Source organism: Schistocerca cancellata, chromosome 12, assembly GCF_023864275.1.
Source record: "Schistocerca cancellata isolate TAMUIC-IGC-003103 chromosome 12, iqSchCanc2.1, whole genome shotgun sequence".
Classification (NCBI taxonomy): Eukaryota; Metazoa; Arthropoda; class Insecta; order Orthoptera; family Acrididae; genus Schistocerca; species Schistocerca cancellata.
Genome location: NC_064637.1, coordinates 73,984,030 through 74,007,665, shown reverse-complemented (window position 1 = coordinate 74,007,665; position 23,636 = coordinate 73,984,030). Strand labels below are relative to the sequence as shown.

Genomic DNA, 23,636 nt, shown 5'->3' with positions numbered 1-23,636 from the left:
TAGTTTACAGTCCCTGTTTCTCTCTTTATCACATTCAGATTGTTTTAATTTTATTTTCAGAATTAGTAATTTCAGATGCTATACACATACTTTTAGAGTTTTTAATTACTTTGGCAAGAATTTTACAGTAGAGTAGAGTATAATGTTTTAGCTGAGCAGGGTTGTTAGAAGTCTTTGATGCTATGTAGAGTTGTCTTTTTCTCTGACACAAAGCTATAATGCCCTTAGTGAGCCATGGTTTTTTTGCAGACCTAGCAGGTTGGACTCTGTATGACTTTTTTGGAAATACACTTTCAAAGGTACCTGCTATCTCATTTGTGAATAAATTGTATTTTGAATTAGCAGTTTCTGCTAGATAAACAGGTGTCCAGTCAGTATGCTGCAGACATGATCTGAACGTTTGAATAGCTTCCTCACTTATTTTCCTTACTGTTTTCCATCTAGGTGAGGTGTCACTCAGAGGAATTCCCAAACTGTTGAAAGTAACTTGTTGTCCGTCATGGTCAGACAGACCATTTATAACCATTTCAATATTAATATGGTTGACTTTACTCTGATCAACAAAAACATTGTCAATGAGAGTACTGGAAGAGGTTGTGGTTCTGGTGGGCGAGCTAACCACGGGAACAAGGTTGTACGTGCACATGAGATTTTCAAACTCCACCTTGCAGGGAGAATTAACCAAGAAATCTATGTTAATATCCCCAACAACTACCGTGCCCCTATTTTTTCTACTTAAGTACAACAAAAGAGTATCTAATTGTTTAACAAACACTTTAAAATTACCAGATGGTGCCCTGTAAACTGCCACAACTGTTAATCTGGAGGCAGTGTCTGGCACCTCTATAGCACATACTTCAAAATGTAGCTCAAAGCAGAATCTTTGTACATCTATTGCCGTGAACAAGACATTGTTTTTTACATATACAGCTACTCCTCCTTTGTCCATATAGTTCCTGCAATAAGACGTTGCCAAAACATAGTTGGGAATAGGGACCACTTCAATACCAGCAGTGATGTGGTGTTCTGTTAGACACAGAATGTGGGCACTGTTTATACCTTTTGTGTCTTCTATATTTGCTGTGAACTGATCCAGCTTGCAGTATAGGCCTCTTATGTTCTGATGAAACACTGTTAACTTTTGTTTGTCTTTAATTGTAAAGCTGCTTGAGTGAACTTTCGTTTGTGTATTAATTACTTGTTGCAGATTTTTGTTACTGGACCAAATCCTGCTAGAGTTGGCCCAGTTCACTAGTTTCCCTCGTTAGTTAGGGCTATGACTGGTCTGCTTTCATGATCGTTATTGTTTAGGCCTATTATTTCATGAAAAGCTTTTCCAATGTCTGCTGCTAGTTTATTTTTGCCAAACTGATTTAGATGTAGTCCATGCTTTGTGAAGCAGTGTCTCTCATACCTGTCTGTATCCAGTAGTGTCACATTCGTAAACTTAGTGCAAAAGTGTTTCAGTTTACTATTCGTTAGGCGAATTTCTCTGTTCACACAAGACCAGTCTGCCAGGTCGTATCTCGTGGGCACAGTTGTTAGTATTATGTTTGTATGCTGTAATAACTGCAGCAATACGAGTAGCTTTTTAATGAAAGTGTTGGCCTCGTTGCAATAAACATCATTTGCTCCTGCGATTATCGCAACACAGTCTTTTTCTGTGAATTTGGCACATTCTGTGTGTATGTCTTCTACCACATTCATGAATTTTGCTCCTGGTTTAACAATTGCTGATATACACGAACCATCTTGAGCAGAGTTCGACATGCATGTCGAAATATTGCGAGCATGACTGTCTCCAAATATTTTTACGTTATTTTTCCGTTGTGTTTGTTTACGTACGCGATCGGAACTTTTTGTTACGCAACCACGCGTGTTTTGTGTACACGTGTTGCCGTCTACTACAAGTTTAGATGCACTGTTTTTGTTATTTGAATTATCACTGTTTATCAAGCACTGAACTTTGTCCACTGTTGAGGCTTCTTTATTCACTTGTGGGTTTCCTTGTATATAAATGTGGCGTCGTCGACGGTTACATTTTCACGACGTACATAACACCGATCTACACACTGTCGAAGAACTACTGTTTTGTAGAGCTGTATATCGGTCTTGGAGGACAGCGTATTTCACTTCTAGCACTTCAATATCAGTTTGTAGCATTCTGATTATTTCGTCCTTATTTTTGATAATGTTTGAAAATTTACTTTCACACGCGGCTGCTATGCACGGCTCACAGGTCCACAAATAGTCATCAGTTATGAGTTTTAAGTTGATCTTGCAGCAATTTTCATGAAACCAGTACTTGCAGGTTCTACACTGAATTCCTTTACGAACTTTTCTGATACACAATTTACAATTACTATTACTTTTATCTTCATAACTGGGAGCTGAACCTACACGTACTTTCTCTATTGGCGCCATCTTCAGATGTAAGTCATGGCAGTGAAGTGGGTTGTATGAGAAGTGATCAAAAAGTAATGGGAATTTCTGGTTTAATTAAAGAATCTTTATTTATTTATTATCATCAACTTTGTCCACTTCAAAGTAATCCCCCTCAGATGTAATACATTTGTCCCCATGTTATGCCTAGTTAGGATGTTCAGCTCCTTCAGCAATTCTGTTTCATCCCATCAGTGGTGGCAAAACGACATCCTTTCACGGTTCTCTTCAGCCTCGGGAATAGAAAGAAGTCACAGTGGCCCTGTCCATTGAATATGGTGGCTGAGGTAACATAACTATTTTGTTTTTTGCCAAAAAAATCATGAAGAAGCACTGAGATGTAAGCCGCAGCATTATCGTGATGCACTGGTTTTGTCACAATTCTGGACATTTTCTTTGGACTGCTTCACGCAAATGGTGCATAACTCCCAGGTAGTATTGCTTATTGACCATATGACTGTAAGGCAGAAACTCATGATGCACTGCCCGTTATGATCAAAGACAACAGTGAGAAGAACCATCACATACAGTGGAACTTGTCAATTTTTGTTTTGGTCTTGGCTCTTCAGGCAGTTTCCATTGGGATGATTGGGCCTTCGTTTCAAGATCAAACCCATATACTCATGTTTTCTCATCTGTTACAACCTTCTTTAGAAGTTCTGGATCATTGTCAACTTCATTCAGCCATTACTGAGCAATGTCTATAGCAAGTTGTTTTTGGTCGAAATTCAACAAATTTAGAACAAACTTTGCTGCTATACATTTCCCGCCCAAAACACCTGAAAAAATTGCTTGGCATGAGCCACAGCATATGCTGACATCATCAGCAACCTCCCTGAAGCATTTTCTTTACTTGTTTTACACAGATGTCAGTAACTGGTGTACTTGGCTCTCCAAAGCAGTCACTGTTTTCAATGTCTTCTGGACCCTCTTTGAAACATTTATACCACTCGTAAACTCTAATGTTATTTATAGTAGGTTCCCCAAAATCACATGTGTTGCATTGAATCATTGCACTAATATGGTCAACATAGAGATAAGACAAAAAAGGAGATATTGTGTTTGGATGTGCCCATTATGTGAATTAACTTACCTGATTTGTTGGTACCTGAATGCAGACTGTATAATGTGTCCATAAGGAATGGTGTATCGCTCACAGCCATGTAATACAGAGTTAGTTCAGTGGTCATGAAGAGACCCTAACTTACATGGTCTGCAGATGAGCGTCATATCTCATTAATGACAGTCAGTTTCAAAACCGGTTGGAATTGCTGCTGCCAGTGAATGCAGCTCCATCTCAACCAGCTTACAAGTGACATTGCAGAGGGACTACATTAGATGATTTGGAGGCAGGTACTTTGGCATCTCATCATGTCCAGATGCCTTTCCATTGTAATCTCCCCCCTTACTCATTAATTAATGCAACAATATGATTGTGATCATATTTACGTAATGTGCTTGATTTTGAATGAGGCTATTGCCTCCAAAAAAATCTGACTGGTCTGTGGTGGGAAATGTACAACAAGTCATTCTAAATAGTAACCTATTCTGCTCCGCACTTTCTATTTATTTGAATTTTGTTCAGTTCTTAAAAAATGCCATCACTCACATGAAAAAAAAAAAAAAAAAAAAAAAAATGGTACCGCATGACTCAAAGAGTCCATGACAAAAGTAATGGAAATAATACAGAAATTAATCAATATGGTTACCAGCCCAATTGGGCACTGTTTGTCCAATATCTGATCGATAATATGGACAGCAAAGAATACCTAACAGTTTGGCTCTAAATGTGGCAACAAAAGGTTGACATGTTTCTCACAACACAAGATGAATTGCAAAAGCAATTGTCTTATCTCAGTAATACTCAGATATGTTAATTTGGGAAAGATATTTATATTGTAGTTACTATTAGCATTTACTGGCTTAAATAAGCAGCTATTGGCTTACAACAGATTGACGATGCCAAAATACAAACCATGCCAGTACACAATAGCATTATTACAATAGAAACAGATATGAAATGTGTGAACTTAATTTATTTTTCTCTTTGATTTGAGATTACTAGAATGACTTTAATTTCAGTTACTTTATTTTACTTTGTCTGCAATCAGTTTACAAGACTGACTTTTCCTCTAAATATTACTGAAGAACACTTAACTTATTGAGGCTTCAGTGTTAATTAATTTCAGTTATTTTAGCAAACAAACAAAACTGACAGTGATAGGCTTTTAATACTTTTCTTTCCATTATTGTTTAAATAGGATGCTAAGTAGGTGCTAGGATGCTAAATAGGTGACAATGACTGAGGATAATTATAAGATCAGGTACCTGCAGTTTTGTGGGCACACCTCAATTCACAATGACCAAATTTGGTTCTATCTGCCATATTTCCTCTTCTATGATCAATGGTTCTATACTGTTTCCTAGTGAACCAAATACAAGTGTACAAAATGTTGGACCACCTTTGTGACTGGACTGAAGAGCTGCTCTCAGATAAAACCAGTACGTCATTTGTAACAGAGAAAAATCTTCAGTCATTAAAGTCACTTCAGGTGTACTGCAAGAGAGTGATAGGGTAATATTTTTCACAATACTTACATATAACCCAGTGCACAAAGTCAGAAGCTGACAGTCTCACAGAGCTTCCGACTTTATCCACTGGGTTATATGTAAGTACTGTGAAAAGTAATTACCCTATGACGCTCTCTTGCAGTGCACCTGAAGCAACTTTTAAGACTGATGATTTCTCCCTGTTAAGAATGATATACTGGTCCTATTTGACAGCAGCTCTTCAGTCCAGTCACAAAGGTGGTCCTATACTCTGTACACTTGTATTTGGTTAATTAGGAAACAGTACAGAACTATTGACTATAGAAGAAGATATATGGCAGCTAGAACCAAATCTACAAATTTTGTATTAGGGCACTTATACAGCCAGCCAAAGGTGGTATTGTGAAATAGGTTTATGAAAACTAGGTTCGAGAGCCCCACGCAAGCATAGTGTACGAGAGAAGAGTGTGTGCGAGATCAAAGCTTACGGAGTGGCCGTGTGTTTACCCAGGTGAGTGCTACGCAGCCCTTCCCAGTGGGAGTGTCCACCACCAGTGCCGTCTCCACGGTGACGACACCAGTGACCACTGCGGGCTCACCGCCCCCACCACCGGCGGGGGCCGGGGACAGGCCTGGGGATCGCACAGAGGGCACGGGAGACACCTTCTTCGTGGTGGTGACCGATCCACACCACAAGCTGCCTCCTCCCAGTGGAGCCCCGCTGCCACCTGGCATCATTGAGTATGAGGTAAGGCTGCCTGCTGCGTAGACACTGGATTAAGGCACTTTCCATTCCACAATGTTAAGCATAAGTATAACATAAAATTGATGAGCCAAAATTTTATGAGCAACTGCTTTACAACCTGTTGGTCTATCTATGAAATGCAATACAGCAGCGATTCTGGGCAGCAGACAAGTTCTCTGTAGTCTTCTTGAGTTATATGTCTATGCACAGGTCACGTAATTCTTGTAAATTACAGTGTAACCCCGCTTTTATGTTCCCGGAATTAACGTTTTCCCACCGTTTATGAGATTTTTTATCGGTCCCATCAAATTTCCTATGCCCACAATGTTGATTTGCACCTGATTTTGCGTCAACATATTTATAATTTTCCCGCGATCTGTGCATTACAAAAAAATGTCTGTGGACAAAATATGATGCTGGCATGATGTTGGCCGCCCAGTAGTGTTTACAAATATTAAGTGGTTAAGTTTCTTTGACATCAGGGCACTCTACTCAGCTGATTTTAATTGATAAACGAGTAAAAGTTGTAACAATTCATGTCGTATGTCGTGCCACTGCCAAGCTCTATGGTGTGGTGCTGATGGGAGTAACTAGGTTTGTTCGAAAATTCAAATGAAGATGTCGTGACCAATCACAATCGTTTCCAAACTGTCTCTACTGCGCAAATGCAGCTTCGTAATTGTTGTGATCATCGTGACAGCTTTGTCGAACCATATTTAGCATGTTTTGGCGTATGGCCACGTGGAGCGCTAGTTGACACCGTCATTCGCTTTGCGTTGCTCAAAACTCAAATGTTTTTTTCTTTGTGTGTGTGTAACAAAATATGGTAAGAGCGAGCATCCAGAGATAATCAGAGCCTTGACATTCTAAAGAAGATGTATGAACAGCCAGAAGATCTACCAAAGAAGTCATGCTATAGTCCAAGCACCTACCAAAAACGTGTCAGAAACAATTACATATAGAATGCTGATTGATAGCCATGTAGCCTCATGATGTCTGGAGTTCCTCCCATTTCATGGTCCCTTACACCCTCTCACAGTGGTCAGTTTAGTCTTTGGTTGTGATGATTGTAGACTATCATCCTGACACTGATAAAGCAGTATCATCACGATGTCAGTAGACTCTAATATTTGATAGATCACCACCATCACAATCAGCTTTCTGACACCCCATACTGGCCGAAGACCTTGTCTAAACTACAATGTGCATTGCAGTCTGCAGCTAAATGCATTCGTGCTAGTCTTCCACATTTTCTAGTGTCATTTACTCAGCTTCCAGTAGGTTCTTGGAAACCTGCCAAGAAATTCCTGTGGCCGTCTACTTTTTCTTTTTTTTTAATCATGACTATGTCATCCATTCCAGTTTTTGCCCTGATACATTAATTTTCCCATTCCTCTTAATAATTTCCAACATGTATCTCTCCACAGGTTGCAACCCAACCCTTAGTTTTCAAATTTTTCTTTTGTTAAAGTCCATGTCTCTCTGCCACAAATCAAAAATAAGTTGAGACTTGTAATACACAGTAACTGTAAACCTTCAGTTTCAGACACATTTAAAGCCTTCATTTTAAAAGCTTTCCTACTTACTAAGTGCACTCGGTACCACTTTCATTTCTCTGTATATTTCTTTTGCTGTCCATCCATTGGCAGCAGACATCACTAGTCACACATTATAAAAGCCGATAGTGACCATTTCTAGCAAATTAAGAAATACTTGCAGATACATAAATCCAATCCAAAGCACGGTTTCTCAGACTCTGCAAAGGCTACACTGTAATATCGGACTTCGACAGGATGGAAACCGGCATGTCTACGTGCCTATTGTACTAACTTCTGAGGTACTGTTTGGTGACTTTCAAGCTGACTTGTGATCACCTTGGGCGATGTACAACTCCAATGTGTGGATACGGACAGGTGGACAAGGAGGACGAGCAGGGCTCGCGGCAGGATGCAGACGGTGCGAGCGGCAACGTGCTGCTGACGGCCGGTGTGGGCGGTGGCAGCACTTCGACGTCCTCGTCTTGCCGGCCCGAGTGCAGCGCGGCACGCAACGAGGTGTGCCAGAGGGCTGCGGATGGCCGCCCACGCTGCCTCTGCCGGCCCGGGTTCGCCAGGATCTTCCCGGACCGACCCTGCAAGCGTGAGTACCACTGACTACAGACGGCTAGCGCTGAGAGCTTTGAGGAGAACAGAAAACTTTGAGAGATCCAACTGCATTTATTTCAAATCACATTACTGTGAGCTCTCACTAATAATTTAGAATCCCAAATGCACAGCTCCTGTGGAAAATCTTATCTCGAGGTCATCGGGTGCCCGGGCTTGGCAGACCGCTTGTCGATTTTTTTGTTTGACACAGTCTTAACTTTACAAAACTTTGAGTAATGTTTGTTGATTATTGTGCGGTACAAAAACAAAATAACACAAGTGAAATGCACCAAAATATGCCACTGCATTATTGTTGCCACATTCACACTTGGCAATAACAGTGCAGTGCCATGTTGAAAAACATGCACACCTTAACAGTCAGACCTCCTGCTTGCTACACCCCATTGATATTCAGCCAAGACTATTGACAACTGCCCCCCTTCAGTTGCTGCAACTCTTTTTATTTTGGTGGTTTTTGACTTCATTCTAATGGCATCAGACAAGCCCTGTATTAGAATCATGTCATGTCTTACAAATAAAATCAAGTTTCGTGTACTTTTAAGTTATGCTGATGACCAGATGACATTTGGAGTCCCTCAGATTTCAAGTCTTGCTTGCGTGCAAGTTGTGTTTACAATTTATGAATTGAGCTAAGTTAAAAGGGGGCTGAAAGAGCTAGAAACATACAAAAACAAACACCAATACAAAAATTCCAAATTAAAAATTAAACTGAATGTTATTGTGATGTACACTGATCAGCCAGAACATTATGACCTCCTAACTAAGACCTGGTATCTCCACCTTTGGCATGGATAACAGTAGTGATCCATCATGCCGGGGAAACAATGAGGCCTCAGCAGGTCACTGGAGGGAGTTGGCACCACATCTGCACACATGAGTCACCTAATTCCCATAAATTGATTGGGGGTGGGGTGGGGGGGGGGTGGGGGGTGATGAGCTCTGACATCGTATTCAATCACATTCCAGATGTGTTCATTTGGGTTTAGATCTGGCAAATAGGAGTGGGGCCAGTACATCAATTGGAACTCACCACTGTGTTCCTTGGACCACTCCATCACACTTCTGTTCGTTTGACACACTACATTATATTGCTGAAAAATGCCACTGCCATTGAGAAACATTATCATCATGAAGGGGTGTACATGGTCTGCAACTGGTGTATGATCTTCCTTGGCCATCATGGTGCCTTGCAAGAGGTCCACCGGACCCATGGATGCCCAAGTGAATCTTCCCCAGAACATAATGGAGCCACTTCTAACTTGTCTCTATCCTGCAGTACTGACATCAAGGAGGTGTTTGCCTGAAAGATGATGGATTTGTGCCCTACCATCAGTATCAGAAAGGGCCAAAGTCCAATGCCGACGGTCATTTCAGTCTTCGTTGCCAATTTTGTGGTGTTAACATCGGCACATGTGTAAGTTGTCAACTGTGGAGGCCCATTTTTATGAGTGTTTAGTGCATTGTGTGTTCAGGCACACTTGTACTCTGCACAGCCAGTCTGATGTTAGTTCTGCCACGGTTCCCTGTCTGTCCTGTTTTACCAGTTTGTCCAGCCTACGACATCCAATATGTGTAATGATGGGTGGCTGCCCAACCCCATGATGTCAGGAGGTGGTTTCACCCTGTGATGAACACACTCACTACAGCACTCTTTGAATACCTGACAAATCATGCAGTTTCCAAAATGCTCATGCTGAGCTTCCAGGCCATCACAATCTGCCCTCAATCAGACTGCCATCAATAGTAGGTTGGTGGTCATAATGTTCTGGCTGATCAGAGTAAGGCAAATGATTATTTGATTTGAAGTCTGAAATTGGATTTTGTCCAGGCAAAGTATTACAAGAGTTATCAACATATCTTTATTGATAATTAGTCAATAGTAATTAAAACATCATCTTTTAAGTAACTTGATTATCGGAAACGAGGTATTTTGACCTCTCGCTTTGTATGAAATCCTTCAATTGCTTCAAAATGCTTTTCTAAAGAAAGTGTCAAAGTTAATATTAGCAGTGCTCTCATATCAGTTTTTGCTCAGTTAGTTCATGAAAGATATCCCCCATAAAACCTATTATGACACTGTGAATAAGTGATGGTTCTGACTTCCAATGTGTGTTAATAAAGCTAGGGATAATTTCTGAAAGAATAAGGAAATCAGCAGATCATTTCCGGCAGTTTCATGTAGTGGCTAAAAGTGTCTGTTATGTGAGAACCAAAGTTTATCTTATACTTTACAAAGGAACTATCATCTGAATCATTTGATTAGGAATAGATCTACTTGTCACCCCTGATCTCAGACACATGAAAACATCGAGTTAAATAGAATTAAATCCCATCTGTTTCCGAGAAGAGAAACGAGTCAAACACCTATCAGAGAACTGAGAAGTACCCTAGAGGTGGGGGGGGGGGGGGGGGGGGGGGCAGTGTATGCTTCAATCATATAGGTGGTTGCAGTTGTAAAGTCCTCTATTCTTGAATGTGTATCTAGTGTATTTTCATCAGAAATGTAGGATTTCATGTCATATCATTCACCTCCAAAGAAAACAGTTTCATCTAACTGAAGGGAAATACATTCACTTTCTGAAGTTAGTTTCTCAAACAAATCTTACATTTTGCATAATAAACACATTTTTGGATTAGTGTATATTCTTTGCTAGGCAATATTTCTTATTCTGTTTTAAGGAAATTATTTGGTAAAAATTTATATGGGGTTGTATAAACAGAATTATAAAATATGGATATTCCAAAATTGATTTCCTTTGTCAAGCTAGAGTACAAATGAAACACACACACACACACACACACACACACACACACACACACACACACACACACACACACACACACACACCTATGTTCATACCTCATGGCACTGTGGAAAACATGACTATGTGTGCTGTTCATAACAGCCAGACATTTCACATGAGTATCACAGGTGGACATATACTCTTCTGACACACCTCATGAATGTTCTTTCCACTCACCTCATCTCTTCTACAACTGTGCCCCTCACGCTGAAGATACTGCACTGTTGTAGGTCCATCGATAGCAATTCACCTTGACTGCAATGGGGATCACTATAAATGATTAACAGGATGTTTAGCTGTTGTCAGTGGGTATTAAGATATTTTTTTAGGCAAGGCAATACACTCACTTTGAATACTAATCAGGCATAATTGAAGCAAAACATGATTAGTCTCAGAACTAGTTACTGTCCAGCTGAGTTTTTCCCATAATGCATGACATTACAGTTTCCACACACCACAATGTTTGTCTGTAATGACTGTCTTGGAAAAGACCAACATCATGCTTCAGATTTGACAAGTTTCTATGTAGGGACCATTTAGCCAACAATATTACAGTGTTCTTGTTCTGGCCTCACATGTTGCCGACAACAGCTGAATCACTACATGAAACGGGAGGTCTCATTTTGGGATTTGGTATTAGAATACTCAACATCAATTCTCGAGGATTCGTTGGAATTGACTCTTCAGTTAACAGTCCATAGACTGACCAACATTACTACAAACAGCAGCCACTGTCTAACATGACTCCAGGGAGTGATGCGAGCATAACGAGCAAAGTAATGCACTGAAAATCAGTTATGGAAAATGTTGAGGCCAAGTACTCCATTTCAGTAACTGAGAACATCCAGCAGTTTGGTTCATAGCCATCATACACTGCTCTATAAAGAAGGGAGTGCATTTGGATATTAACACTGAGAGAGCAAGAGAATTACCCAGGAAAATGCCTGGTGTTTGCTTGAATGATAGTACATTTACAATACTGCCTTATGTCACTTGGGCAAGTTGTCTCACTAAATATATGATAGACATCCACACTCAGAAAAGTATTGTAGCTTGATCTTTGTCTGTTTGTTGTACATCTCTCGTTCTTTTCTTTCACATCCATCCCTGCTCCCCCCCCCCCCCCCCCCTCTCTCTCTCTCTGTGTGTGTGTGTGTGTGTGTGTGTGTGTGTGTGTGTGTGTGTGTGTGTGTGCGCGTGCGTGTGTGTTTTTCATACTCTTTGTATCTCATTTTCTTTCTTTCTCGTTTTCTCTGTTTCATGCTCGTTTTGGCTTTCATACTCAGTCTCTCTCTCCCTGATATTCTCTCTCTCTCTCTCTCTCTCTCTCTCTCTCTCTCTCTCTCTCTCTCTCTCTCTCTGTGCCCCCCCCCCCCCCCCGCCTTCCTCTGACCAGCACCCCCGCTTCAACACATGAGAGAGAGAGAGAGAGAGAGAGAGAGAGAGAGAGAGAGAGAGAGAGAGAGAGAGAGAGAGAGAGAGAGAGAGAGTCAGAGAGTGGGTGGAAGGGGGGATGGGCTGAGAGACTAGTTAGAATACATGGTGTGTGATGTGATACCAAAGAGTGCCCTCCCATCCTGCAGCAACATATACTTACACGCTGAGGCTGGTGCTGGCCCGGGCGCGGTGACCGTCCACTCACTTTCTCGCCCGGCCTGGGAGACACGGGCAGCGACACCTTCGCCGAGACATCTCGTGCCGCCGCCGAGGGTCTCGACCGGCTGGTCATGCAGTCCGACCTGCGTGACGTCTTCCACGGTGTCTCCGTGGAGGCCTTCCTGCCACCCGACGAGAGCGCAGGTGCTGGCATCATCGTCACCTTCCAAGTCAGGGTGAGTCACGTTCCATCCGTCCGATCAGTCAGTACACGTCACCTACACCACAGACACCATCCAGTCTTACAGCATACAAAAATTAAAATTTACGCCTCCAAATATGTGATGTATTAATATTGTCCATTATGGATATTGTAGCATATGTGACTCTGTATTAATTTAATACAGGTACTGATATCTGTTTCTAGTAACTTTTGAAATACGTGCATTTTTCATAAACTAGTTTTCGAGCCTTTTCAGGCTCATCTGTATATTAAAAGAATACTGATCACTATGCTGAAAATTGCTTAGTACATGATTGTAAAACCAGAAACTGCTACAATTCGCATCTGGACGAAAACAATAAAGTTAGAACTCAGCAGAGTTTATTATACTATGCCATCATATTACATAACAAATTACCACAGCATATAAAAGACACAGAGACTATCTACTCTTTCCGAACAAAACTGAAAGATTATTTAGAAAATAAAAGTTGTTATGTGGTAATGGAGTACCTAAATTAAAACATTACCCATTATATGAAGTAAAGTTTATGGTGTGTGTTTATTAGAAGTAATAAGTAGCTAAGACTATGGAAAACAAATGTAGTTAGATTTTTTTAATAAATCATTACTGTGTAAGAGATTCATTTTAAGCCATAAAAATTTCATTGTTTTACATGACAAAATCCATACAAGATCAATTGTTTCACATATTAATAAAGCAACCAATCAGTCAGTATTTAGACGGTTCATGCTGAAGATATACAAGGAGTTCCAAATAAGTCTTTTTTCCTCTGTGACTTACAGAATAAAAATTGAAAGGAATATTTAATTAGACAGATAAACATAAGTAAGATTACTTCTTTTGTGGGGTTATGAACATAGTTTATTTAGTTATTTTCGAGATAGTTAAAGCTATGAGTGATATTTTTTAAACTAGAACATTATTGTTTCCTACCCTGTAGCTGTGTACAAATCAATTTAAATCAAACATCTGTCAATTTTAGCTACTGAGCTAACAATATTCAAAGTTTTAGGGGTGGATGGAACATACTGCACATAATTGGTTGTGTTGAGATGGATGTTTGGGTGGAGGAATGGTTATTTAAGTGAGGTGTTCAGATGTACATTCTATGTGTGATGATGTGCTGGAACAGAACAACAGGTTTCCTGAAAGATGGTGTGGATACTGTGGTCCTCAGGGATAGCCCACACGAAATCTATAACAGCAGATTTCTTTTTGCGGGTGATCTAATGAATTGTGCCGGTTCCAGGGAATGAACAATCCCAAATGACTTCAAACAGCACACTGAGGAACTTGTCACTCTGTGAATCTCAGCAACTTTACATGTCATCTCCAGGTCTTGTGGAAGGCACACTGTGTTGTGCACTATGGAAGAAAATCTTGCACTTAAAAAACTGTAACTTGTTGCTGTAGCTCCCTGGTAAATAACTAAATAAACTGTGTTCATAACTTCACACAAATAGTAATGTTTCATACGTTTTTCTCTAAATAAATATTCCTTTCTTTTATTAATTTGTAAGTTATAGAGGAAAACATTTTACTCGAAACATGTCGTGTGTATCCATAGTATGATACTAGGTACTGGCTTGTGGCAGTATTGTACTTGTACACCTGTGGCAGTTTCCATTTCCAGTTACTATTGGCCACATAATTAACTAACATAAACTCACCAGCATTCCTTGTATGCTATATAACTGATCTCAGGAGTGCTGCTAGAAGTCACTACAGGCAGTCAGCTGAAGCTGCATGCTGATTACAAAGTAGGAGTTTCCTGCAGAACCAATAAGTTGTCTCTTCTGTCAACTATTGCACAAGGGTAGGAAAATTAATTAATTTATTTATTTGCCAATGTGTTTCAAGTGCACGAATGTTGCAATGGTGCGGATTTGTTCTGTGACTTCGTTTTCCAGCCCACAAAATCATACTCCTGCATTAGCATTTGGCCAAAAACAAGGGGTAAGAGTCCTTGAATACCTCGTTTGGTCCCAGTGGAGTTCATGCTCTTCCCTGGACTCATATACTCTGAAGTGGAAGCATACTGTGGATGCTGAACACATTAATTGGCATGTGAGGATGATTCTGAACAGGATTCCACTCAAAGCTGTGCCAAGGTATTCCAGAGCCTATACAATCAATGCAGCCAAGGGGTGGAAAAATAAATTATTTTGTATTTTATTTTGAGGTAGTCACGGAATATATTGAACCTACTGTATATGACGCTCTGTATGACCCAGAGACACAATATAATTAAAACAGGGACATGCCTATGTGTTAGTTTCCTCCAGGTATGCACAGTGATTTTCAGGGATGGTCATACAGCCTATTTTTACATGACCACTGAGGTTAAAAAATGTTAGGACTCCAGAGATAAGTGATTGCTCTGCAGGTACCAGTGTAACAGAATATATGCCACTCACATATGTGAAGTGGGATACTAAGTGGTGTTCATTGCGTTGCAGTTGTCAGACAATACTGACGAGGAGCGACTGAAAGAGGTGTTCCGCAAGTCGCTAAGAGCCACCAACTACAGCCTGGGAGGCACCGACGTCTATGCTGACAAGGAGCGCATACAGCACATTGAGGCAGAAGGTAAGTTTTATTTCCGAGCAAAGTACTCTATTGTATGGAGAGTTTGGCATTTTATGTTGTTAATATTGTAACACAACCTTTTCCCTTACTGTGTTGGCAATTGCTGCGCAAATACCGTTTCCATGTATGCGTACACCATAATTATTCTACCATGCAAACATTTGGGGTTACACTCGTCTGGTATGAAATGTTCCCGGGGGGGTCTACTGGGGTCCAAACCACACAATAACCCTGGGTTCAGGGTGGTGATGGGGTGGGTGGTGGACTGCTGTGGCCTATTGTGGGGTTGTGAACCACTGAGGGCTATGGTGGGATGAAGCCTCTCCATCATTTCTAGGTCCCCGGTTTAATACATATACACATACATACATAAAATACATACCTTTTCCTTTATAATATGTAGACTGATTTTACAAGGTGTCACAACAAGAGGACTTAAGAACTCGTAAGTTGATTAAGAATAGAAACACAGTGATACAATTACATTTGCAATTTTTAGTAACACTTTTCATCACATAGTTTCATATTCTTGTACAACTAAAGAGGTGTTTAAGAACTATTTAAGAGCAAAGCAACTTTCTTATGAATATCATACTAGACATACTACAGAGAGAAATTAAAGCATTAAACCAAATGTGTGAGACTGTGAAAACAGTCAGTGAAAGAGCCTGAATAGCAGTCAGAATGAAGTTGGATCAGAACTCCTTCTGGAGCACACAGCTATTTGCCACGCGTATATTCCTGCTTTTTTGACAATATCAGTTACTGTCTGTATCATTGATACAAATAAATATGCTTTCCTGTGCTATGTTAAATTATGAGCTTACACTACATATCTTACAATGTGAATGATAATTCAAAAGATATATTTTCAAGCTGCAGTTTACATCCTTCACATTTAAGCATTCATCTATTGTAGTGGATATACTGTTTTTTGTTTCTCTTGTAACTGATCAAATATAGCTCCTCCTGCCTACAGTCACATACTTAACTGCAGGGTAACTGAAGTAATGATATTACACGTATGTTGTTATGACAAGAAAAATACGTTTAATTTTAAAATATACATAATTATTGAAATTGGCTTAATATCTAGTTTTTGTGAGAGATCCATATCGTATTTTCAAACTACGGAATGAAACACTGCCTTTTAGCCAATGTTATATTTTATGGTCCCAAACTTCAAAGGAATATTCATTCTCTTTCCACAGACTGGTTAAATAATTTGTACATTTCTTTGTTTGAAACTTTACAACTCTATGCTTTAACAACTGACAAGCCATTACAGCAATAACAACAGCTAACTACTTGGCCTTGCGTCAGTCCTTGTATTAGAAAAGTAACAGTCAGTCATGATGAGTTCATTATTAGTATTAATAGTTTTGAAAAGTTATAATGAAAAATTACACGTTCACAAAAACTTAAGTGTAACAGTAAGCTTTACAGTAATGAAGTAAATGTTTAACACTTGATTTTCTTACACAGTTTCTTTTTCATAAAAATTTCATAAAATTTTAAACATTTGCCTTTGAAATATGCAAATTCCTGCCAAGGACTTAGTTGTTCTGATTACTAATGCTTACAGAGGTCTCAATGCTAAAGGTACTTCATTTGATATGAATCTTGTAAATCGTGTTAAAAGTTTTTAGCTACTGATGTACAAACACTTTTAATAATTGATTTCAGTTTTATGCAGTGACCTTCTGGAACTTTCTATTTGAAAATCTTTGTATCTTTCATAGAAAAACTGTATTACATGAGTAAATTATTACCTATCTGGATGTGAAATTATAGTGTCAACAGAATGCAGATGTGTATACACAAATTATCCAGTTTTATACTCTTTCAAATGAAATACATCCAACTTCATTATTTAGAAGGCATTCCGTTATTCTAAACAGTGTTAGTTAATGAATAATAAATGTGAAGGGAATAAACACAATCACAAATGTACAGTAAACTACTATGTATCAAGTAAATCACTAAACATTGTATATTGTCTACTCCTATATGAAATCTAAGGCTATTATCAGATTATGGTCATAACACGGAAGAGTTCTATTTCACGTGTAGGCTGTTCTGGTGCTGTACATCAAATGACCCAAGTGGATGTTTTCAGATTTCGATGAGTGCACGAGCCGGCAGTACCATGACTGCTCGGAGAATGCACACTGCTTCAACCTGCGGGGCACATACACGTGCAGCTGCCGTGAGGGCTTTGCCGACCTCTCCGAGAACCCGCTGTTCCCGGGCAGGCTCTGTTCAGGTCAGTAAAAGTTTAAATCTATACTGGATGCACAGTGAACTTGGCCTTTCTCTGGGTGTGAGGGAATCTTTGTAACTTGTATGACTTCAGGCCAGTATAGAATGTGACTGTCGGCTGCCGAACTTAAAAACTAAATAATACAACACAACAGAGCACTGCAGTATGCATAATGAATGCAGTGTTGATTCCAGTGTAGTGCTTGCACTGCAAGAAAGAGGCAGGGCTATTTTTCCTTACATATCTCCCCATCCCTCCATTCCCACCCCCTCCACTCACAGCAGCCCATAAAGTGGTTGCAGATGAAAGGGGAGGTGGATAGGTGAAGGGAGAAGGGGCAGTTTATTATTAAAATCTGTGGTACGTTAAATTTGTGGGAGAAGGCAAATTAAATTTTGTGGGGTGGGATGTGGGGGGGATGCAGGAATTCTCTGAGAAACTGTGCTCTATTCTCTTGCAAGAATTGAATTCTGTATCCGAATCTGCCATACACTAGGTAACGATTGCACGGTTACACTCCCAACATCCCCTTCGACAGTGACACATTGTATTGCATTTACAGAAGAAATCAAAACAAATGAAAACTGCGAGGTTGGACAACAACAGTTTAATTCTGTCACAGATGCCAAAGTACTTGAATAAGCAGTTGAACAGGAATGGATATGGGTTAGAAAGAGATTATAAAATGAAAATCAACAGAAGTAAAAGAAGACTAATGGAATGAAGTTGAATGAAATCACGTAATGCTGGGAGAATTAGATTTGGAAATGAGAAACAAAGTAGTAGCTGGGTTTTGCTATTGGGCAGTAAAGTTACTGATTACGGTCAAAGTACAGAGGATATAAAATGTACACTGACAATGGCAAACAAACAAAAATTCTTAAAAAGGGGAATTTGTTAACATCTAATATCAATTTAAATGTTAGAAAGTCTTTTCTAAAGGTATTTGTGTGTAGTGTAGCTTTGTACAGAAGTGAAATGTGGACAATAAGCAGTTCAGACAAGAAGAGAATAGAAGGTTTGGAAATGTGGTGCTACAGAAGAATGCTGAAGATAAGAGAGGTAAAGTGAATAATGAATGAGGTAGTACTGAACCAAAGTGGGGAAAGAGAAATTTATGGCACAACTTTACTGAACAAAGAGATTTGTTGCTAAGACACATTCTGGAGCATCAGGGAATCATAAATTTGGTAATGGAGAAAAATGTATGGGGCAAAATTTTTTAGGGGAGCCAAGGGATTAATAAAGCAAGGAGTTTAAAGTAGCTGTCAGTTGCAGTGGTTATGCAGATATATAGAGGCTTAGTATAGAGTCAAAAACAACAACAACAACAACATTAAATGCTTGTTGCAGTGAGTTGAGGTGTTTGGCTTGTGTTACAGCTGAGCTGATTGGGTGCGAGCGGTGTCACTTCCACGGCACGTGCCACGCACGTGGGGACGACCAGGTGCAGTGTGAATGCTTCCAGTGGTATGCCGGGGACACCTGCCACATCAACCTCAAGGGTAAGTATGCCACGCCACTTGCACCTTGAGGCCTCGAAGTCTGCTGACTAACTCCCTCCGTAACAACCAGTACCTATAAGGGTGAAGTGAATACCTTAAAAGCGAAACAGCTTAAAGTTGTACAATCAGTTCGGCAATTTGCAAGAGTTATCCTTGTTCCGTATTTTTCGACAAATGGTCTGCTGTTGGCAGCCAGTTGTTGCATCACAGGAGAGGAAGCTGTGTTAGTGCAAAGATGGCTGCCCAACTGTTGACCTGCACCTCTTCAAGACTTATTGATTCCCTTCAGCTAATCTTCAAGGTCTGTCACCATCTCTGATAACATTACAGTGTTACCAGCAAAGAAAGCCTTTGAAACTACCTAGTAGATTAAAACTGTGTGGGGGACCAGTAACATGGAACCTCCCTTACTCATTGACTCAGACTCAACCAGCTGAGTTATCCAGGTCTGAATCACACCCTCTCAACTTAATTTCCTGTATTATAGATGGTTGAGTGGATGAGGGATGAGTAAAGATCACTACTAGCAGAGTGTTGAACAACAGTAAAGCTGCAAAAAACTGATTGACTTAATTTATACAATTATTACAAAACAAAATTACGAAATTTTCGTGAACTTTACATATGAAAAGTAATTGTATTCTCATGAGATTTAATGCAAACCATATCCATAGTGGCCCTGTTGTATATAGAATGTTACATTTAACATTGTTTCATGTAAATTAATAGTAATAAAACAATTTATCCTCACTTTTAAGCATTTAAAATGAATGTGTAGCACTGAATTTAAAAGTAGAGGTTTCTTCTCATTCCAAGTATACAAGTGTTAGTTCAGTTTCAGCTGCTTAGTTGGGGGGTGGGGGAGTAGGGGTGGAAGGAATTATTTGTGCATCATATAGTATCAAAATAACTGCACTTTATTGTGGGTTCCAAAATTTTAAACAGCAAAGAGAATGGTAAATACCAGTTATAGACACCCATCATTCTTATTTCTTAGTTGTCAGTTTTACTTATTATGTGGCAGTTGCTTCCCGTATTCTCTCCCAGAGCTCTGTTGCATCACATGGTAGAGGTGGTACATACACCAGATCTTTAATGTCCCCACAGAAAAAAGTCACACGGAGTGAGATCTGGAGAGCAGGGAGGCCATTTCATGAAACAGGTGGCCCCTTCTGTAGCATGGCTGATCCATCGATCCGGGAGCTACGTGTACAGGTACCCACAAACTTCACGATGAAAATGGGGTGGAGCCTAAAAGATTAACGGAGAGTCTGATTGCATTTGAGGCATCAGCTATTGCTGCAACATATCCGAGTAGGAATATCTAGTGACAGAGCTCTTAGTGAAGAAGAATGGCCATGTTTGCGACTAGCGCTTACTATCGGCAAATTACCAAACTATGCTGTGGCAGTATACATGAAAAAAACACTTTCAGTATTTCTCTCCAAAATGACATATGTATATATCTGTACAATGTTTAGTTCTTGTGCAATAAATAATTGAAAGTGTTCCTGGACTTAATGTACACCCTGTAGATTAGCAAACTCTAGCAGAGGTACTTGAAACATTCTCCATCTTTGGAAAAGGTTTTCACACATTGTTTTGCTACGCCCAACTTAAAATGCATAGGTGGTCATATAGTTTTCTCTGGATCCACAACATCCCAAGACCTTGTTGTAGTAGTTTTGATAATTAGTAATCAGACCAGTTGCTGCCACCAAATGAGTATATGAAATATATAGGATGGTTTGTAAAATTGATGAGAAATTAATTTCTCATTTTTTTATTGGCATTAACTGTAAAAAATGCTATAAATGATATTTTTTTATAAAATTAGATTCAGAACACTAAAAACCACAAGTATAAGCCACTTTCATCTTTTAAGAAATGTTTCTTCATTTCTGTAATCCTAGAGATGTAATATTGTGTTGTGTGAGAGTAGGCCCCTTGTGGGATCTGCAACACAGACCCCATGGGGGTGTTTGGCATGCTCCACATGCCAGGGCAGAGGCAGAGGCCAGAGCTGGCTACTCTGGAAATTCCAGCATCAGCTGGGGTTAGAATCCCGGCTGACTGTTGTGTTTACATTAGGCACCAGATGAGAGGCATGGTTTAGCCAGCAATACTAGAAGACAAAGTGTTTAGCTCTGTCTGATGGCTCCCTCTTCAGCCTATCATTCACTTACCTGACTGAAGTTTTATTTTGTTAAATCTGTCTTTTCTGTGTACTTACATTTATTTTCGGCAAACTCATGTAACTATGTGAGCACCCTCCACATGTACCTCCATACTGATTCTGCAGATATCAAGTCTTTCCTCATTCAGCACAGCATGCTCCTAACATCTGTGAGCTCACAGTTCTGTTCGCAGAGTAGGCATAAATACTGAATCTTTCGTGGAGGTATGTACCATCTATGCAACTAAATGAAGGCAGTTTGTTTGTTGCCATATGCATTTCGCTTTATTTATTTGGGACATGTCATCAGTGGCAATTTCCAGCGCTGTCAACATGTGTGTGTTCACATAGATGTATTTGTTGTTCTTCATACTCCACCTGGCCAATTTCTTGCATTGTTCCATACACACTTGTCACATCACATGTGATGTGCAAAGCCCTGTGACAATGTGTCAAATAATATGTGATGTGACAAGTGTGTTTGAAACAATGCCAGAAATCGGCCAGCTGGAGTATGAAGAACAACAAATACATCTCCACGAACACACACGTGTTAACAGTGCTGGAAATCACCACTGATGAGGCTTCCCAAATAAATGAAGTGAAACACATATGGGAACAAACAAACTGCCTTCATTTAGTTGCATAGACAGCACATACCTCCACGAATTTAGAGCAACTAAGGGAATGGCGGAAAACAGATAGACTGAATCTTTCACATAATGCCACACAAGAAAATCATATGTGGTTAGGCTTGGAGAGTGTGGAGGCTGTGACACAAATTACTGCTCATCAATCCTACCAAATCTGATCCATGAATTTTTTAATTTCCTGTATAAGAATTCACAAACATCGTGATGGAAGTGGGGTGGAGCACCATTTTGTTGGTAGATGAAGCCCACACTGTCAATATCCAATTGTGGCACGGGCTAATTTTCCAGCACGTCCAGATACACGTGTCCTGTAGTGGTCAACCATTTCTTCACTCACTCCAGGCTGACTCACTGATTTCCTCTTGCAGAGATATCTTGAAGCTTTAAACTGTGTATACCACCACCGAACGGAGTTGGCTGTCAGTGAGCCTTAGTCGACATTCGTTCTAAACTGTCATCGCACTGTTAACAGCAGACCAACGTGAATGCATTTCGATCACAACATATGCTTTCTCAGTGTGTGTAACCATCTTGCCTAACTACTCACTGCTCCATTTTTGTGGCATAAATCTAAAGTGCGGTTGCTAGAGTACAAAACTTTTTCAGATTTTCTGTATGTGGGTTGAGATTTATAACAATATGTCAACTAATGTAGCTACAACGAATTTATGAAATCACTTCAGTAACTCAAAATTACCTCATATGTAACAACCTTCAAATGCCACGGACAAATGTTAAACTGTTTGTTTGACAGTTGTGACCACAAAGTCAGGTAGGTTCCTTCTACAGCTGTCACTCTGACCGGCTACTAAGACGGGTGATGTCACAGTCGCGTGGGTGTCGAGCCAGTTCGTTTGCAGTTGTGGCTGGAACATTGTTCCTGTATGTACCACTAGCACAGTTATTTGTCAGCGAACGAAGTGTGGGTGTGGCGCTGAGGGCAGTTTGCACCTGTGTTACAGCGCTGCTGATCGCACTTGTGACGATTGGCTGCGTGCTGGTGGCACTGCTGCTGGTGTGCATCCTGATGACATGCGCGCGTGGGGCCAGTGGGGGCAGACGCGGCCGCGGGCGGGCCCGCCGCGAGGGGCCTCTGGAGCGCCGCGCCATGATCCACGACTCGGCCAGCGAGGCCAGTGGGGACCAGACGCTGCCCAGGAGCCAGGTGTGTATACCGGCTGTAGATAAACTACAGCCTCTCCTCTAAACTCTCACCAACTGAGCACTCCGATCCCCAACTGTCTTGTGAATTCCCAACATTTTTTTCTTTTCGTCTCCAATTCTGTCTTCACTTTCTTCCTTGCCGTCACATCTATGAAAGAATTTTCACCTTCTGAAACGGTGTGGCTCTTTGGAGTCTCTCACTATGAGTCTGACTAACTGGTTGGTACAGTCAACAAATTTCTTCTTTCCCTCTCGAGTCTTTTCATCTTTCCTTATTCACTGATTGCAGTTGCTTTTAAATAATACACCTTACGACATATATTCTGTCTAGCAGTATGGTCATTACTTTTAGATTTCTCCAGTACTCATTTCACAAAAAAAATTCTACATTCCACTGAATTTACCCGGGTTTCCACCTATAGCATTCTAGCTAACATTTCCCAGACTTGTTTTTGGTCTTTGAATACTATTTTGATCTGTTGACTTACAATGCCTGTACATGTTTTCACTGCCTCTTAACTTTCTTCTTGGCCTTTGTTATTTCCTTCTTTTTCCCATACTTATATTTCTTCCACCCTTTCCTTTCCATTCTTTGCTTTTCGTCTATTTCTTTCTTTCCCACTTGCCTTCCTTCCTTTGGTCCCTTTTTCTCACTTCCTTCTTACTACCCTTGCCTTATCCTAGCTTCCTTCATTTATTTATTTCTTCTCTTTCTCCCTTTTCCTTCTCCTTTTAT

The 23,636-nt window shown here is 40.2% G+C and overlaps 1 protein-coding gene across 1 annotated transcript in view; it reads left to right on the top strand.

The window, feature by feature from the left end:
- Window positions 1-22,943, top strand: part of LOC126109469 (uncharacterized) — a 172,971-nt gene extending 150,028 nt beyond the window's left edge. The window contains 8 exon segments of the mRNA XM_049914497.1: window positions 5,504-5,740; window positions 7,651-7,876; window positions 12,290-12,330; window positions 12,332-12,538; window positions 15,010-15,139; window positions 17,259-17,405; window positions 18,785-18,907; window positions 22,699-22,943. Of these exon segments, the coding sequence (XP_049770454.1) occupies window positions 5,504-5,740; window positions 7,651-7,876; window positions 12,290-12,330; window positions 12,332-12,538; window positions 15,010-15,139; window positions 17,259-17,405; window positions 18,785-18,907; window positions 22,699-22,943 (1,356 nt within the window).
- Window positions 22,944-23,636: the final 693 nt, after the last annotated feature.